Source organism: Gigantopelta aegis, chromosome 6 (assembly GCF_016097555.1).
Source record: "Gigantopelta aegis isolate Gae_Host chromosome 6, Gae_host_genome, whole genome shotgun sequence".
In the NCBI taxonomy this organism is placed as follows: Eukaryota; Metazoa; Mollusca; class Gastropoda; order Neomphalida; family Peltospiridae; genus Gigantopelta; species Gigantopelta aegis.
The window spans coordinates 7,809,576-7,830,605 of record NC_054704.1 but is presented as its reverse complement, the minus strand read 5'-3'; the positions used below and the strand labels follow the sequence as shown (position 1 = coordinate 7,830,605).

At 33.9% G+C, this 21,030-nt stretch overlaps 1 protein-coding gene across 2 annotated transcripts in view; it reads left to right on the top strand.

Annotated features, from left to right (window-relative positions):
• LOC121375359 (coiled-coil domain-containing protein 78-like) overlaps positions 1–21,030 on the top strand; it is a 51,335-nt gene that overhangs the window by 5,076 nt on the left and 25,229 nt on the right. For both annotated transcript variants that reach the window (XM_041502774.1, XM_041502775.1), the window contains exons 3-8: positions 313–530; positions 1,110–1,273; positions 3,198–3,341; positions 13,739–13,935; positions 14,251–14,425; positions 14,964–15,104. In XM_041502774.1, the coding sequence (XP_041358708.1) occupies positions 313–530; positions 1,110–1,273; positions 3,198–3,341; positions 13,739–13,935; positions 14,251–14,425; positions 14,964–15,104 (1,039 nt within the window). The remainder of the gene's footprint in view (positions 1–312; positions 531–1,109; positions 1,274–3,197; positions 3,342–13,738; positions 13,936–14,250; positions 14,426–14,963; positions 15,105–21,030) is intronic.

Here is a 21,030-nt window from a genome sequence, read left to right as displayed (position 1 = left end):
ATTTAGTATTATATGGCATCCTGGTGGGATACTGGGTTCTTGAAGTCTGGTATCCAAAATTAAATTCTGGTATCCCCAGGATATCGGGATACCGTTAATCTCGAACACTGTAATAATAATAAAAAATTGTGAAACCTTCAAATGTGTAAAATGTATGCAGGGTATAAATGTTTTACACCTGTACTGAGATGATATTTTATTGTTTATTATGACCTAAAACTTTAGTATAATTTTTTTAATATTTGGACTGTAAAATGTTCTTATTTTTTATCTTGTGTATCCTTACCAAGCTATATATTTTACCACTTTCAGCTTCAAAATCCTCCACCAGCAGAATGCTGACACCTACGAGGTTTTCCATGAGTCTGCCGAGTTTCTTCTTGACATGTTTATGTCTGGAATCAACGTTTGTCTTCTCATCACTGGTGAGAGTGGATCGGGCAAGTCATACACCATGGGTGGAGAAGGTGTCGTCAAGGCTGGAATTGTACACATGATATTTGATTACCTGTTTGCCAAACTCATGGAGGGTACGTGTATGCTCTATGTGTTTATTTCACTAAACAAAAGCTCATTTATGTTGTTCTAATAGGTTCATGTCAAAACCCTAATGTAGTTGTCTCTCAACTTGTTCCAAAACACAAATGTCACCCATTCATTGTTTTTAGCCATAAATTGTAAATTTCAAATCAATTTTAAAATTTTCAGATTTTCACTTTTTTCTATATGAGACATAAAAAAACAAAAAAACAAACCCACAACAAATTGTTAACAGTAATTTTTACCTCAATGTAGTGAAAATGCACAACATTTTTGGAAATAACAAAAATGTAATATTTGTTCCTGGTATATATGCAGTGGTACTTACTTTTTTTTTTAAATAACTAAAATAGCCAAAACTTGCCTACAATTCTATTAAATCCACTGGAAATGAAAATATACTTTATTGGTTAATAGCTTTAAGTAATGTAGATAATAAAGTATAATGAGATTGATTGAGTTATGGTAAACTGTTTATTCTGTCAGAACATTGATTATATTATTTATAACACCACTCTTTTGTGTGGACATTGCTAATGAATTTACTAATGAAATGTATTTTGTTTTAGGGAGATACATGTCCCAGACAAGAGGGAATCATCAGAACCCAAGGGTCTCACTCCAGATGTTTGAAGTGTACAATGAGATGGTGAAAAATCTGCTGGAAGTTCCTCGAGGTCACTTGGCATACGGGGACATAACTGAGACAGTCGATAACGGAATTCATGTCAAAGTACGTACACCAGTTCTAAATGGACTGTTAAATTAGCAGTAACAGAGAGATATAAGGACCAAGTATTTTTTAACAAGGGGAGATAATCAGTTCTGCTTTAATCAATACAAGAACTGAGTAATATTTAGGACAGCTGGTTTTTATGACTAATATTAACTCAATGTGATATGATTGAAGATGATTGTACCAGTAAAATTTATCATCCTCTTGAACATGCGACTCATTCAGTAGCTATATTCATTTAACACTGCCTATTTATCAGAAGTAAATTTATATATATATATTTTTTTTTTTTAATTTTTATTTTGTAATGATTAATTATAGATGAAAATGTGAGAAAATTATGAAGAATGGCTATAACCAATGATAATAACAGTCATTTTTATGACTTGATTTACTGTAGATATTTTTAGTTTGTTATAAAAGCTAACCCTAGTTAAATTTATTCTTACTTAACATGTTTTGTTTTAAAAAAACAAATTCTTTTTTACAACCATTGCATTATTAAAGTTACAGTTACCATATTATAACATCATGTACAAATATGAAATACAAGCTCAAATGCACATTTGAAAAACTCATGTGTGTTCGCTATGAACGGAGATCGTCAAAAGTATACGCTCGATTCGCCACCTGTGTCGCCATTGCTCGGCAAGGCACAAACGACAGCTTGCTGTCAGTTTCAGTTAACACGTGTGTTTGCGGATTTGAAATTGTAGGGTTCATCTCAAAAAATTAAAAGAGAAATCTTGCACTGTACGAAGAACGTTTGGTTGAGGATACAATGTTGGAATCTTTCATTAAAACCGGTTTGATCTTGACAACGTATTATTGACAATCGTACCTTCCTATTTCAGAATTAATATTTTATAAAGTGTTAGTAGAACTTTCAAAGTTTAGTTTGTATACTAGTAACACATTGATCACGTATATACATGTATTTTTAATAAAATATACTAAAGTAGACAATGAACGTTTTCACTACTTAATTTTACGTGTGTTAAAATCGACAAATTTAAATAAATATTCTTTCATTTGGAAAGGGTAAAGTTAGTTTTGTTTAACGACATCAATGTTAGCATATTGATTTAATAATCATCTGCTATTGGATGTCAAACATTTGGTAATTTTGACATATAATCTTAGAGAGGAAACGGGTGTATGTGCAGGGGGAGGGTATTGGGGGTCGAAACACTTACCTGCCCAAGCTTTAAACAAAAATTGAAATATATTTTCTGGGGGAGCATGGCCCCGTATAAACTTCGCTCAACACAGTCTGTAACCCCCAACCCCGCTGAAATCCCTGCACACGCGCCTTAGCAGGGGATCATTTATATGTACCATCCCACAGACAGGATATCATATACCATGGCCTTTTATGGCGCATTTTCAAAAAACACCTTTTTGTGTCTAATTAATGAATGAAAATAACATATAGTCTTGAAAAATGTTACGTAAATCGAACAGAACACCCTTTTCCTCTACCCCTAGAGCGTTACATAATTATTAACACCTCTTACATGTAACGTATATGCCAACTGCTGGCCACTGTCAAAATGTCAAGGCACGTCCCTCACTGACCCCTGGAAAGATGTTGTACCATACCTCTATGAATATAAATATATTTTGGAGATATGAGACAGTTAATTTTTTCAAAACCACATGAGAAGCTCAGCACCTGCGCAAATCACGTGAAGTCCCAGTTCTACTGGCATCCCGCTAAATGAAGAAAAACAAAGCTGGCCATTACGTTTATAGTTGACCTAGATAATTTAGATAAGCGACCATTGCGAAACTATAGCGATGTGGTGGACCTTTAATGTACCAAACAGAACTGGATAATAAATTCTAAATGCTTAAATAATAAAAATATTCCAGGGACTGCAGCTTTAAAACATTTGGTCATAATTTTGCTATGTTACAGAACAGCTCTCCGACCGTCATAAAAGATGCCCAGACAGCAAACTCTCTGTTTCGGGCCGCCTGGGGCCGCAGAACGGAAGCAACCACAGACTTTGGACCAGCCCAGCACAATGCGGCCATCTTGCTCAATATTGATCTCAGTCTGGTAGTTATTAATTTGTTTATGTATCATCACATGTTATCTTGCTCATTGCTAACCGTAATTACCATCCCTGCCCACCATAGAACAAAGGCCTGCCCCTATATTTTTAATGGGCATTTTTTAAATTATTATTGTCCTAAATATATATGATGCTCAATATGCATAAAATAAAAAATACAATTTGACCCCTTCCCCTTTTTTGAAAATAAAAAATTGGATGAAAATCTAGATTTAGTTTATTATGGCCTTATGCTAGATGGGTCTGCACCATGATCACTCTAGATATACTTGGATTAAACCAAATTTTATATACATACGTTGCTTCCTGCTACCCATAATGAATGAACGAACTAACAGATAAACAATATGAACAGTTGATAATTTTAGTAAAAACTTGATTTTAATGGTCTACTCAACCCACCCCACTCCACTGCTGGCTCCCTAGTCATCTTTACCCTGAAGTCTAACCTGAGGATACTGGGACTCTTTACCCACAGTCTACTGGGAGATAACTCTACCTTGTTTCTTTACAGTATGGAGATTGGCTACTAATATGCCTTTATTATTATGTGGCTTCGTTAGAACTTTACTGCTATATTTACTGAATATTTCTTCATATAAAACCCCGTGGTGGGCTATTTCTCGTTCCATCCAGTGCTCCACAGCTGGTGTAACAAAGGCTGTGGTATGTACTATCCTGTCTGTGAGAGAGTGCATATAAAAGATCCCTTGCTGCTAATTGAAAAGAGTAGCCCATGAAGTGGCAACAGCGGGTTTTTTCTCAATATCTGTATGGTCCTTAACCATATGTCTGATGCCATATAACCATAAATAATGTGTTGAGTGTGTCGTTAAATAAACAATTTCCTTCCTTCCTTCATATAAAACCATTATACTTAAAGAATGGTCTAACTTATTCTTTTTATCAGTGTCTGTTCCTGATTGAGAAGTGTTTATCTAAAACGGAATCACCTTACCCTTAGCCAGATTATACAAATGGGTGGAAGTGACTATTTGTTGACAGTACCTCTGTATATTGTTTATATGTTTGGTATCTAACATGGTTATTTCAACACCTGGTATGGAGAACAAGACACGAAAGCTGCTGCCATCACATAGGCTACCCCTACTAACAGAAAATATTCCTTTATATACATTATTTGTTTGTCTGAAAAGGAATCCACTTAACATTTAGTCCATGAGTCAGAGGAATCAGTCGGTACAACCTGGGAGGACGAATGCTCATAGTGATTTTTGTCATGGCCTACATGCTTAGAGATGGAAAATGTATGATAGCAATGCAGGACTCACAACTTTCTGTGTGTATCTACCCATTTTATTACCCTACTCTCCTTTCCACGGCAGTTATATTTTTACAGAATTGCTATGGGATGACTATATCACAGGTATTGTATAATATTTATCAGGACATTTAGAATAACAAAACTTGGAGGATTGGGAGTTGATGGATAAGAGACTTCAGATATGTGAACAACATTGAAATCCTCTGACGGTTAGGGTTTAATAATTATATAACGCTTTTCTGTGATGTTATGAATTCTACAATTTGCACAGTTTTATTAATTATCCAGATTTTACAAACAGGAGGTATGAAAATTAGTTGGGCCCAGAGCTTTAGCTGTACTCTCAGAATACTTGTTTAATCAGTTCATCTATAATTACGGCATTGATTTCAAAGGAAGTACACTGCTTGTACATAGAGTGTTACAGTAGTTTACATGTACATCTACTTATCTAAGAGAAAGATTTAAGAACAAAGTATTACATATACCCGTTTGATAGGTACATGTACATGTAATTAATTTGTTCTTACATCTGAATATACTCATCACCCACCAAATCAAATTTTGTTTAATCTAAGTATGTCTACAGTGGATATGATGCAGACCCATCAAGCATAAGGCCATAATAAACTAAATCTAGATTTTCATCAAAATTTGTATGATACATACCACATCTTTTTATGTAACAGTTGTGGGTCTGAGGTTTGAATGGGGATAAATGTTTTGTCCACCATGGGCAGTCGATCCTATGTCCCTTCACACCTCTGTACCACTGATCTTCATTATGACTAGTTGACAGAAACATGAGTGAAATATGCACAATACCAGTATACAACACCAGGAATGCCTTCTCGGTAAAATGCTTGTATGTGCAATAAACCTTTGTGAGTGACAGACTTACGGAAAAAGCTCCTGACAAGGATGGTGGGGGGTCGGGAAGTATGTGCACTATAGGTGCATATGTTTTATCAGTTTAGTGTCCACAAAACTGTTGTGGACAGTTTGGTTGATGCTTTAGGAACTACCCTCTTTTGTGGATATAATCATTTGTTTTTGTCCCAAGAAGTGCCCCAAATGGTATTCAAAGTCTAAGGTATGTGTTTTCTCTTTGTTATGAAGTGGATATAAAAGATCCCTTACTGCTATTTGGTAGATACAGTCTACATGTATGTGGTTGGAGTGGATCTTTGATTACTGTAGCCCAAGTGTGGAAATAACTTTCTGTTCAGCTAAGGTGTCGTTAAATAAACAGGCCTCTGAGAACTGAAAATCCATGTATTATCGGTTACATAGAAATAAATCTAGGTATATATCCAAGTAAATGGTGCTTCAAATTTTGCGCAAACAAAAAAATAGGTTACACAAAATTACATTTGTGCGAGCAACGCGTGAATGAAACGATCGTTGTCGCAATTATCAGAGGCCGGAATAAACCTTCCTTTTGTTTGTGTGTCGTTTCAGATTACAAGTCACCATTATAGTCATTGTTCAAATAAGCATTCTGAGTATACTGCTAAAGCAATACATGTCCCCTACTGGGCACAAAGATATTTTCATATCTCATATGCTAAGTTCAAGGGCCATAACTTTGTCACAAATGGGTAAATTTATCCCCATGAATGTTAAAGTTGATCTGTAACTACATGATAAAGCAAAATACAACATTTCAGCTTGATATCTTGAGGCATATTGCCAAAACAAAGTCTTGAAAACTATGTATGCATCAGACAGACAGATGGATTGATGGACAGACAGACAGACCCTCCACTTGACTGGTTGTCATTTTTTAATAAAACTGTTTTTAATTATTAGTCCCTTACAAGTCCTAGGTTTTTAAATCTGTCTGTTTATCCGTCTGTCTGTCCAACATGTAGTTTTCCTGACTTTTTTTTCCGCAATGCCTTAAGATAAAGAGATGAAATTTTATGTATAACTTTAGCATATAGATCAAGTTTGATTTTCATGGGAATACATTTTTGAAAATTTGTTGGGTCCCATTGGGAGATGTAGCAAAAATCTTTTAAAGGGACTATATCCTGAGGTCTCACTACAAAGGTGTCATCTGCCATTGAAATCCATATTAAATTGTCCAACTTCAAATGAAGATAGAACAGGTTCTCGTTGGTACTAACAACATACATCATTGTGACCCTACTTTATACATGTATAAGCATTTATTTTCATATAAAATTGAGAACATTTCCATCTCAGATTTTTTTGCTATATGACTGCATCTGGCTGTAGTACCGCTCTGAACTACCGGTTCAGGACCCAATCATACTGGCAGCCTCATACCCATGTCCGAAAAAGTCAGTACACAATATTAGAAAATAACATGGGTAAAATCCAGCCAGAAGGCTTACTATTAAATATACAAATTGTTTTAGTTCTTCCCCAATTACTAGAAGTGAATATGTGAACCACAATATTTGTCACAATTAGGAACTATAGTGGATCATGATGAATGAACTCTCACCCGGAAGTCAACTGTGTAGTGAGACCCGAGTTCTCAGCCCTAGCACGAATTCCATTTTTTTAAATCACTGTCTTATTTTAGAATGGTTTAAATATAAGGGTATTATATGGTTAAAATACATTTGGAATGATGTTTGGCTGAATTATTTCAAATTGTGTTTGGTTGTTAAAACAAATAATAAATTTGGACATATATACCATATTATTATAAACATAAATCAATATTAAAATATTACAAAACAGTACGATATTCAGAAATGCATTGATATAGATATATTCATATTAAAATCCAGAATATATGAGTTAAATATAATTTTAATAATGGAAAAATATTTTACTTGCTGAAAACCTTTTAAAATGGCAACAAACTCAGGATAGCTTCATTAAGCTGAAATTATATATATTTGTACTATATGTACACCCCCCCCACACACACACACACACAGTAAGAACTGCAATATGTATAGTGTTATTTGTGGGGTTTTCACATATGTCATTGATGCTAATATAATACTGCTTGGTTGTTTACTACAATTAATCAACTACGTATTTATAAGTATTATAGCTGTGGAAATATTTTCAGAATGTTCAAGGTAATATTTTGAAAATGCATGTAGAATGGTTTATCAGCAGAAAATAATTTTAATCATGTAATCAAAGTTCTGAATTTAAACACTGAGTTTATTATAAATATGACATGAATAGTCTTCTAATGCATCAGATTTTAATTCTAAAATGTTGTTCTTTATAAGATATTGATTTTATTTGGAAAATGAAAATATAAACATATAATTTAAATAAAATTGTGAAGTTTTCATAATCAGTATCACATGATATGCTTGAATAAATGTTTCTATAATCATTAGTAAAATAAGTTATCAGATGTTTAATTTTAACTTTAACTGCATGTGTTGGTATAACGTGCTCTTACTGGCAGCTTTAGGAAGTTAGTTTCAGATGATAAATTAATTCGGAACAAAAGTTTAATTTTTTACATGCATATTCTGTCAATATAGATAATATAATTGCTGGATAAACTAAAGAAGAAAAAAAATAATAATCAAGATTTATGTTGCTTCTACATTGTTACAAGCTTTGTGAAACACAGTTCAGGTAGTTTGTGTACCACAACCATTGATGAGTTTATTACTTACAAAACTTTTTAATGCAGACCTTTTTAATGTAGTCTTCAACCATATATTAAAATGTTAACATGGTTGCATTTTTAGTATAAACAAAAAACACACACATAATGTATATTCAAGATATTCTTCCATTATGCTATTTTGTGGCTGTTGTGTTTGATTTAAATATCTTAACTTTAGCTGTTCCACATATTTTTTTATTATTCTTTTATTCAAACTGTTTTCAATATAAACTTAACCTTGCTTTCCAAGCAGTAACTTTTTAGCGTTAGAAAGCTGTTAAATTGTTGTTTTACCTGTATATATGCCAGTAAGGATGTTTATGAAATAATAATATAAAATAAAAGTCTTAACTCACCAATGTATAATATATATATATGCATCTGAGAGTATTTTCCACTATTTCAACAGACATCTTACTGGCACACTGTATAATTCACTCTAACAAATTCTAGTCAGCTTTCTCACCATAAACACCTTTCATATGTTAATATTGCACAGTGAGATTACACTGGGCTGGTGGCATCCATTAAGTGAATAAATTGTGAATTGATTCATTGTGTTGAATGTCCCGCATTATCTATATACCAGGCAGGCTTTCCCATGTAGCATTGAACAGGGATAGCTGCCTGTCAGATTTTGTCTTTCATATCTGTGACAAATAGCCCAGGTGAACTAAGGTGTAAGCTGTTCATGTGCGTTGCCATGTTAGTTTGTGTACGACATACCCCTGTGGCTCACCCTGCAATGATTGGACATGGTGATGGCATAGCTTGCCAATAACAGTTTATGATTGATTACCTGGCTGTGGTGCTGGGCTGCCCATTCCATTGAATGCTTTGATCATTCAGTTATGGTGAGAAGGATCTGTTTGATGAAAGGTGAGATTTACCACATATCGTAACATGGGTGATGTGATAAATATGAAAAGTGTTATCATATACTTATTGAGCTGTTGGTTTGATATTGCTCTTATTTAATACAGCTGTATGTTATATATAGCTATTATTTAATACCAATGTTTGATATTTATCTTGTGAGGTGGATTAATTATTTAGAGTTTAAAGTCAGTGATGCACAGATATTTGAATATTTACATGTACAACAGTAAATTGATAGTACCCTTAATTGTGATAATAATACATGTAGTTATATCCCTCATAAAGACATATTTTTAATTATTTTATTTAATGTGTAGAAATTGTAATAAATATATCTACTGTTATCATATTTTAAAAGAAGAATCAGTTCTTGATGTTTCAGTAATGTATGATATCTTTTAGTATACAGTGAAACCCTTTAATCTGGACACCCATTAGACCTAATAAAATGTCCGGTCTTTAGGGATATCTGGTTTAGAGAGGGTTTTTTTGGTACTGATATTTAAAAAAGGACCATGAAAAATGTCTGGATTTGAGGGAATTCCAGTTTATATAGGGTCCAATTTTGAGAGGTTTTACTGTATAATTAATATGATATTCTTGTTAGATGAAATCTTAAGAGTATAGTTTATGTCCTAACATGTAAATGAGTAAAATATGACATTTCAGTTAATATTCCTGTTAAATGTGGCATAACTATTCAAATTAGTGAATATTCCTGTTAAATGTGGCATAACTATTCAAATTAGTGAATATTCCTGTTAAATGTGGCATAACTATTCAAATTAGTGAATATTCCTATTAAATGTGGCATAACTATTCAAATTAGTGAATATTCCTGTTAAATGTGGCATAACTATTCAAATTAGTGAATATCAATTAATTTGCATGATGTTATGATATATTACGCTTTCACAAGATATTCTCAAGTTAATAAATAACTGATTTGATATTTTATTTTTATGTGATTTAATTCAGTAAATAATGATTATGAAATCCAAAGAGCATATTTTCTTGCCAGCATCTGTCTAGCACCCCGATGCTGGACAATTTCTACATACGCGTGACATCATAACTCATGTTTTACAACGATTGATGTCATAACTCATGGTTTTCAAAAATCTGTTTGCCATTTCACATTGTATCATTGTTTTAAAAATATTTAAACAAAATAATATTTTCAACTTTATATTTATTTTTAAGTTGTTACATTTTTATGTTGTTTCATAATGTGGACTATAATTTTCCACATATGATTAAATGAGTTTGCAGATGAAATGTTTATGAATGATTCTACAATAAACAAACCAAAAATTAATGTTTTGTTACTGTATGTAATTAAATGCATAGAAAAAGAATCAATCACCGTTGTGAGGTGTAGATACGGCAATTCCTACCATCGGGACAAAATGTTTTTGTAAGGTCCTTGGTAAACCTCGGCCCTTACAAAAAACATTTTGTCCCTCAGGTTGGAATTGTCTTATCTATACCTCACAGTGGTTATAGATTCTATTATTATGTATTAGTTTGGCAACTACTATACCATGTATGTGTGGGGATGGGGGGTGGAAATGGACCTTTCATAGACATTTTATAAATGTTTTTAATATTATTATTTTTAAAAACATTTTTACCATCGAAAAGTACAGATACACATAACACCCCTGTCAACTGAGTAAAGGCTTCACTTTGCATAACATTAATACTAATAATAGCTGGTTTATAATTAGTGATATATAAAATATTGTAATTTTGTCAGTATATTGTATTATACATGTACCATTAAATTAATTTACAATATTAATGCATAGAAAACATAACATATAAAATTATCTCAACAAATCATTACAGAAATATCTGATCTCTTTTCCCGACCTCTGTGACTTATGATTCATAAATACACTGAATATTTTAGTCTTTGACTTCTGTATAGTGGATATATTAAACGTAGGACAGTCGATCGTGTATGAAAGGGTTAGACCTCTTTTCACCAGTCTCAAAGCAAACATGTCTGATGTATGGGTTCCTTCACGCTGATTTACGCTGCTTCAGATTCAATGAGCAATACATGACGCTGTTTATAACGGCTGCTCATTTCATATAGAGGGGCATATTTGCCCACAGAGGCACGTCATTTACTTGACAGTGCCTTTCTCTTTGTTAGCTTTCATTGGCGGTAAAAATCTTCAGTTGTGCTACACAATAAGAGCTGCCGTGGTCATTTCAAGCTACGTGATTTTGAATGCATTCATTTTAACTCTACAGTGAAACCTTCTACTGAGGACACTTTGTATATAACAACCTGTTTATAACAGCACTTCAGATATGTCCTTTCTTCATAAAAATACATGTATGTTAACCTATGTATAAAGGGCACTAAAGGGAACCTGTGTATGAAATGTGGTATTTGTAAGTTTATTGGTTAATATAACTGACGAGGGCTGACTTTATATTGATGAGGAACAATGTGTGTCTTTGTACATATATATATATATATATATATATAGCTGGCAACGGAGCTATAAATATATATGTGTATGTCAACTATATCAGTAAATATAGGTAGGTAGGTAGGTAGGTAGGTAGGTAGGTAGGTAGGGTGTTATTATTTATCTGCAAATGATTATTGTCATATGAAAAGTTCATTTCCAAAATTGATATATCCTTTTAAAAAGTCATTTTGAGAAAAAGATGGTTTTGTTGCAACCATATGTAGCATTAAATATAACATATAAAGCAGTTTTAAGATTCTGATCAATGGACATTGATTGGATTTTGACAGAAACTCTATTGTCATATTGTTAAGCAGTACATCTACTGCTAACTGCAAAATCTGGAAGTAGGCATATATCATGTTTTGGAAATGAATTTTTCATAAATTTCTTGACTTTGTATTTCTAAAGAAATATTTCTGAGCCACATATTAATCATCTGTGTTGAAATATTGAAATCTTTTATTACTATTTAGAGAAGAAAGAAAGACCTTTCAAGTAAATCTATGTTACTGTTTAATTTTAAACTGTTTTTCAACTTTAATTTCTATTTAATAAAATAATTAGTTGTAGCAAAATCATTTGTCAGCTGTAACACGTTTTAATAAATAATTATTTCTGACTATATCATTCAGAGATGAACATTTTCTGGATTTATCCACAATTCCAGATTTTTAATCATATGTAGTGTTTCAGGGTCTTCTGATGTTTGTTAAAACATTTCACATATTTCTTTGTTCAAAACTTAGATTATTGATTTGGTTAACACTTTAAAATTTTACATACTGGTACATTTTGAATGGGGTCCATTACTTTATACCACACTGCAACCCTAACCCATGGGCCAATTTCAGTACCAGACGACCAATATTATAATTTTTTAATTTTTGTTTTTTTCATAACTCACTTTCATTTCTGACCATTGTTTTTTTTTTTCATTAAAAAAAAAGAAGTAAATAATGAAAAAAAAAATAATAATAATAAAAAAAAATATATAGATATAAAATGTGTGTGTGTGTGTGTGTGTGTGTGTGTAGTTAATAGTGATTGCTGTTACAACAAAACATGTTTGTATATAGTACAAGTTAGTTTTATTTAACAAAACCACTAGAGCACATTGATTTATTAATCATCGCTATTGGATGTTAAGTATTTGGTAATTTAATTCTGACATTTAATCTTTGAGAGGAAACCTGGCACATTTTTTCATTAGTAGCAAGGGATCTTTTATATGCACTATCCCACAGACAGGATAGCACATACAATTGCCTTTGATATACCAGTTATGGTGCACTGACTGAAACAAGTATTTAATAGGTTTGATTATACATAATGTTTTTCTACACACATAATAAAGCTTGATAAATAAGATTAATAATATTAATATTTTTTAACAAACACTTTTTTCAAATAAAGTTTATTAACCCCATGCAGAAACAAATATGATAGTGTCAGGGATTAAAGAAGGAAACAAATTAATTTAAAGATCAGATTTCAAAATAAAAAATAGTAAATTATTCTGTGTTGTAATGTTGGAGATTTTCTTTTGAAGGAAGGAAATGTTTTATTTAACAATGCACTCAACACATTTTATTTACGGTCATATGGCATTGGAAATATGGTTAAGGACCACACAGAAAACCCGCTGCCATCACTTTATGGGCTACTCTTTTCGATTAGCAGCAAGGGATCTTTTATATGCACCATTCCATGAATGTTTCATTCATAACTGAAGTTTTCGTTCATAACTGACGTTTTCATTCATAACTGAAGTTTTCATTCATAACTGAAGTTTTCTTTCATAACTGTGAATTATTTATTCATAACTGAAGTTTTCATTCATAACTGTGAACTCGTCTATTCACAATATATGTCAGAATTACCAAATGTTTGACATCCAATATGATGATTAATATAATAATGTGCACTAGTGGTGTCATTAAACAAAACAAACTTTACTTTCGTCTGTTCACAGTTGACATGCAACATTACAAGAAGAGATTATGAGACACTATTAATTAATTAATTAATCAACCAGATCCTATTCATTTAAATATATTGTTTGTATATCAGTTAAGATGAAGAAATGTTTGTTCATTTCAGAAGGTTGGTGAAAGCCCGACGCCCAGCAAGTGTCGGTTCACGGTTGTAGAGCTACCCGGACTAGAGAAACTCGCAGAGGACCCGGAGCGGATCCGACAGAAGGAGGGAGCCTCACTGAGTCGCGGTCTGACATCACTCAACAGGGTGGTCACGTCCCTTTCTAGCAACCCCTTCCCAGACAGAGTTATCAACTACGGGTACTAGCTCTTGTTTACACATTTTACTCTAGTTCACTTATATATAATGATAATTAATGCAAGATTTACTGTAGATTTTTTGTTCTTGATGATTATAACAGATTTAATTTGTATATAATGTGTTTACATTACATGTACAAGTACATGCACATTATAGATGTGTATAATATATATCAAATTTGATGAGAATATCAGCAAGTAGTGAATAATACATATCAAATTTGATGAGAATATCAGCAAGTAGTGAATAATACATATCAAATTTGATGAGAATATCAGCAGGTAGTGAAACTGTTTATGTAATTGTATTTGAAGTGATTCCCGTTTGACTCAGTTACTGAGAGAAGAACTTGGAGGGAACTGTAAGACTCGGGCTATTGTCTGTCTCAAACCACACACTGAACCAGAAATACTTGCCGAAGTTCTCAAATTTTCAACCAGTCTTTCCCTCGTCAACAACTTCCCAATTGTCAATGATATATTTGCTCAGGTAAGTAACCATAAAGTTGAGCGAGTTATTTTAAGATGATGTTGTTTGTTGTGGGGGGTTTTTCATATCAGTTGTGGTGTATCCACACGAATCACAAATTTCAAGCATTTACAAGTTCTACAATTGGTTTGAAACCATTTTACTTGGTACATAGGAACCTTTTTCTACAACAATATTTTTTAATGTTTATGGAATTACTTTTTAGCAAGAGCTAATTTAATTACTTAATTTTTCTCAAGCAAAGTCAGGGATATCACAATTATCTTCTTTTTTCAAGTATACAAACAATACATTTGAGGTGTGTGTGTGTGTGTACGGGGGATCATTGCATGTTTTTAAATTAACAATAAAATGTCAATAAAAATATCCCTTGCAAAAATTGTATTTTAATGTACACTTTTATTAGGAAAAGAGCTAGCAAAATGAGTACTGTTTGTGCACTTGTAAAAATGTAATTGTGCATGGTCTCACACAAGATCTAATTATGGATATACCAGTAATCCATGTATTCTGTTTTCTGGTGATTTGTGTTTTTCAGGGTCTCCTGATCCAGCACCGAGCTAAAACCATAGATCTGCAGCACCAGCTTGGGATCGGCCCCACCACCATGGCAGCCTCCTCAGTGGCGTCACATCTTGGCAATGCCCATGAGGAAATCAAGAGACTGCAAACAGAAAATGTAAATATGTTCACTTGACCAGTGTTGAATTTACATACAGTAAAACCTGGGATAAAGAACCATTGAAAAATGTCATCACGTAGGGCTACATGTAATACATTTATCTAATTATTTGCGAATATAGTAAAATGATCTGTGGCTGTGTAATACTAGGCTCAGACTGTCAACTGTTGCAACAAAGTTGGCCAATTTGACGGTTGTGTTGTCATTTCCACAACTCTCGACATTGCAGTCAGATTAACAACTAATGGGTTATACAATGAGAATTGAATTGTAAGAGCACTTAGACTAGCAACTGGACAGTCATAGAAATTGTGATAGCAGAAGGTTGGCCAACTTTGTGCTGGCAGTTGGTAGTTTGACGCTGGCAGTTGGTAGTTTGAGGCTGGCAGTTGGTAGTTTGAGGCTAGCAGTTGGTAGTTTGAGGCTAGCATTAGTAGATTTTATTAAATAATTATTCAAAACAAAACTTGCATGTACTGGTATAAGCTTTTCAGTGACTTACTCCAGCTTGTCAATTAAGAATTGAAATTGCATATGAAGAAGATATTTTAGAATTAGAATATTTAATGAACTTTTATTCTCCTCAATTTATTTGAAAAAGATATTCACTTTGGCTAAACATTTGTTGATGAAATCACAAAAGTTGGTTTTATGTAACTGGATTTTAAAATATACATATATTTTAAATATATTGAATTTCCCATGTGTGTGGTTATCTACAACATTTACTGTCCAGAGCTTGTTACCTGGATGTATTAACACAGATGATGTTTGTAACTGAAGCTTGTACTCCAGTCATTGAGATTGTGTTAGTATTTTAAGTGTCATGTTTGTACCCACAGTTTGTTTCAGAGTGTATCAGTTGGTATCAGTCACAAAGTTTTGCAAATTCTACCCAGTGGCATTTTAAAAAATTCAAGATGGCCACCATTACCATCAGCGATAAATGGGAAAACTCCAAAAGCATCATAACTGCTCAACCACAGGCTTTCAGAACAATGATTTTAATGTGTAAATCCATGTTTGGAGTGTGCTGAATCTAATGGGTGCAAATATGTGTGTGAATTATGACCGTGCAAGTGAATTTTGACCTTGCGTATCAATGTTTTTTTTCTTGTTTTATAACATTATTTGACCAGTGGACTAAATATGTTACTAATTTCACTATCAGTTATTTATTGGGCAACAATAACTTACCCTTTTAGCATTGTAGGAGTACCTTCTGATCGATTGGCTGGTATTTTTCTATTTAAGTTTCAATAAACAAAATGGCCGCCAACACATATAAGGACAAATATGGAAATATGCATAGCATCAGCTAAATGGCATTTACACTTTGTTTCCTAATACTACAAATGAAGAAGATAGACCCCAACTTTTATGAATCTCGAGAACTGGCTGATATGTTGAGTAGCTTGTCATTTGCAGATGATTACAGAGGTTCAGCATCTGTATGATGCATTTCTTACAGATGAGCAGTTGTATGATATTGAGGGTGATCTTGTAAATTTTATATTTAATAATACTGACATCAATGTTAGAACCCTTACAGATCAGGGAACTTCGCACATTCTTGGTGGTATTGCATGTGTTACCCCTACAGGTGAGAAAGTAGACCAGCCTGCCATTCCTTGGTCAACTCAGAAAGTCATGACTATTATCCAAACATGTCAAACTCGAAAAAATACAAATCAAAGTGTACAAAAAGCCTACTGCCCCAGGATTGAAATCTATCATGATTGTGCCCCTTGAACCTTCCAAACCAAACCCACCTCTCCTGAAAGTGTCCAAATGCTTGGATAGTATCTGGTTAGCAAGTTTCTCATTTGGCATCCCTGTTTTACAATGTCCATTATGGTGTGGCTTCATGCAATGTGCTGTGATGGTAGATAATCATGAGAAAAGTCAGATTCAGATGTTGCCATTCGTTAATCAGGATTTATCTCAACCTAAAACTATCTATTCTGCTTTGTGTTTTGCACAAAAGTTGTCCGAAAAGCATTCACTTGGTGTTTGTCCTGTCACATTTGACCAACCCTTGTACCAGACCTGTCAACCTTTAGTGAAGAAAAAGCAGGTGTGTGTTGAAAAAGCAGGAGATTTTTTTAATTCACACAATTTAACCCAAAATCGCAAGATTTAAAAAAAACATTATTACAATAAGTTATATGAATACTATATAATGTCATATATACTTCTTAACCTTAGACCTTTTTTTTTTTTTTTTTTTTTTAAAGTTTTAATATTATTATGATTTAATACATATTTCAAAAAATTATAATATTTTATCCAAAAATGTTAAGAACATGAACAAGAAATAAAAAATTTAATTAGTACATTTACGGTATTACACTTACAGCCTTACACTTACAGGTTGCGTTACATTATTTGTGGTTAGTGTACCTAAGTACCAAAGACAAATTTATATAATTCTTATAAATTAATATTCAGTTGTTACTATAATGAGGAACGGTGGCGTGGTACTTATTTAAAATCATTATAATGATGCAATAAACATTGTATTTTCATTAATCATAAGTAAAACCTCATTACGGACATCGCATGAAATATACCGGAATTATACCCATTTCCGTGAGTAACTTTATGTCGATGTCAGACACAACATTTTTTTAATTGTACAAAAATAATTTCTTGAAGAGTACCCGTATAACCAACATTTTACTGCACAAACATACAAAATTAACTGACACAAGTATGTTTATACAGCTAATTGGTCTTTTCGTTGTCTTGCTGTGACATGTGATTTTAACATGCATCGTGTATATCGCTGTCAACTCGGGAGTCTGGCAGTTCAGATTCGTCATAGTTGCATTATGTAATCCAGTGGGAAGACATTTTACAATTCAGAGGTGTTATTAGAACTAAATTGGATAATTTTTTTATATATATATATGCAACACTGAATGTCAATACACAGCCTGTTGAATTAGCGGCAACATGCTTCGTAGCCATTACGATGACAAGAAACATTATAATAACACGTCATTTTATAAACTCCATGTGCTTTTTTAACAATTTAAATAGGCTATCCCACAATTCTCACTTCGGCAAAGGTTAAACAGTCGGGACAATTCGGCCTGTTACATTCTCAGAAACCAAAAGTAGTCGACATTTTCCGAATGAGAAAAAAAAGGTAGAGTTACTTCCCTTATGTTATTTTGACAAAAGAGGATCGATTTTTTTTTTATGCTTACAAAAATATCATTTAACAGGAAAAACCGTCTCCCGCACAGGTGAAAGGAGATTTGATCAAATACCGGGAGACTCCCGCGGAATCCGGGAGGGTTGACAGGTCTGCCTTGTACATCAAGGCATTGAAATGTGATATTGTCTTTCCCAGAGCTCAATAAGATAGTTTTTAGACTTGGGGGATTTTGATGGTCAATATCCCACTGATTTTGTGGACAATGATGAATATGTCAAAAAGCTCACACATATTATGGATAGTCTGATGGAAAATGCCGCCACTCAAAGTAGAACAGGTATACTTTGGGTTGAATATTTCAAACAAGTGTCCCTCATTAGGCGTTTCATCCTAGCAGAGCGCATTGGGGATTGGGATTTACATCTTCATGTCATCAGTGAAATGATCCCCTTGTTCCATGCTGCTGGTCATATTGCATATGCAATATCTGCCCATCTCTACCTTGATCAGATGAAAGGGTTGATGACTATCATGTCTGCTGAGCAGTATTATGTCTTCACCAAGAGAGGTTATTTTACCATTTGAAGAACAGATAAATTCTGTAGTGGAAACTTCAGTGACCAAACAATAGAACAAGATTTGATGTAATTGCTGAATACCTCTGGAGGTATGGCACATGGTCAAGGAATTACAGACAGCATACTGAGCAAATGGGTGCATGTTATGCCTCGCTGTGATGCCTTGGAAATCTTTATGGGTGTGCATAGTAACACCTCTGACAAGCATGTGGACTGTCATGACAGTAGCACAGCCCGAGATAGAATAGACTATAAAACCTTCCTCCATTGGCTGGAAGTGCATTCTCCATTTTCCTATGGATAGCACAATAACTCGCTGATCTGTGTAGCAAGTGGTGTCATTTCTGGGAATTGTGTTAATACAGCTGTTGCTGGGCAAACGTATACCAACATGAAGTTGAAGAGAAACAACAGAGTGACCAGCGTCAGTGGTAAAATAATCGTATCACTCTCCGTGGTGTTGAGTTGGAGGTGAATAGCACATTGTTATTCATGAGGGTGACATTAGTGATTAAGGATAGTTCTGAGATGGAAGCTTACCTCCTTCACAAGTTTGCCAAACAGCCACCCCCTTATTCAATAAAGGGATTATGAGGAAAAACACAAAGAGTGTTCTTGGTAACATCCTAAAGTCGAAAGTAAGTGTCCACCTTCTACTTCCTGATGACGCACACTTCATCCTTAATGGAGGTCACCTCCTCCAAAGCTTGCCTTGGTCTACTGATGCCAAATATGACCAAGTCTGTGACCACTATGTATCATATGTGCTTGATCAGTTTGGGCCAGACTCTGTTAGTGTATGATGGCTATGGCAGTGCAACCTCAACAAAATCTGCTGAACAACAGCGACGAGCACAGCAGAACACATTAGCTGATAGTTTTTGATCTGGAAATGAAAACCACAACATCTAAAAAGGCTTTTTTGGGAAATGGCAAAAATAAAGATCGCTTAATCAAAAAGTTGATTGGAAAATTTGAATGAGTAGGTTTGACTGTGAAGCATAGCATCACAGATGCTAACTGGTTGATTACATCAACTGCCATGGATACTGCCCAAACACAAAATTCACCTGTTGTTGTTGTGGCGACTGACACTATTTTGCTGGTGATGGTGGCTGCACAAGCCACCTTAAACATGGATCTCTATATGCTTTCTGGGCACAATCCATTGCAAATATACTGTATAGGTGAAATTCAAGCAGCTTTTAGCAACATCAGATAACACGTTGTGTCTGTACATGCAATCACAAGGCGTAATACAGTGTCTGCCCTCTACAATCAAGAGAAGAAGAAGGCTCTTGCACAGGTTGATAATGGTGACAACTGGGACTGTTTGAGTGTTTTTTCTCAGTCTAACAGCACTCACGATGATATAGCAAGTGTTGGAGAGTTATTTCTGCTAAAGCTATATCGAGCAGTTAAATCGAAGTCACTGGACAAGCATCGTTATGTCATGTATTTTCGATCTGTCCATAAAGCATCTTTAATTTCATCTGGTTTTAAGTTGGAATCACTCCCTCCAACTTCAGTAGCTGCAAAATAGCATAGCTTTTTAGCATACTATACTGTCCAGAAGTGGCAGGGGAAACAGTTGTCACCAAGTGAATGAGGATGGCAGTACATGGAGGGACTGCTTTTTCAATCGAAACTGACAGGCCTGTTGCTCCATGAGAACATGCTGAAAATGATATCCTGTGCTTACAAGGGGGGAGGAAAATGGTGTGGCTGTTACAAAGCAGGGTTGGAGTGCACCTTCTTGTGTACTGTTTGTGGTGGACACAACTGTACAAATTCTCATGCTATTGATGCAGAAACTGATTAGACTTCCCAGACTCAAGCTAATGTAATCTAATTATGAGTAGTCAAAAGTTGGTTTTAATTGCTTATTGGAATCCCTTTTATAGTATATAGATGCAAATATAATATTTCTGTAGTATATAGTTATAAAGTTATGCAAATATTTCGATTTCAGAGCCAAATATTAGTCTTGTTGGTGGCCATTTTGGATTTATGCTAATTAACTCAGCTTCAAGACAAATGTATATACATGTAGCTTCATTGGATTCAGCACACATTTACACATGAATTTACACATTAAAATCATTGTTCTAAGGCCGGTGGTTGAGCAGTTATGATGCTTTTGGAGTTTTCCCATTTTTCTCTGATGTAATGGTGGCCA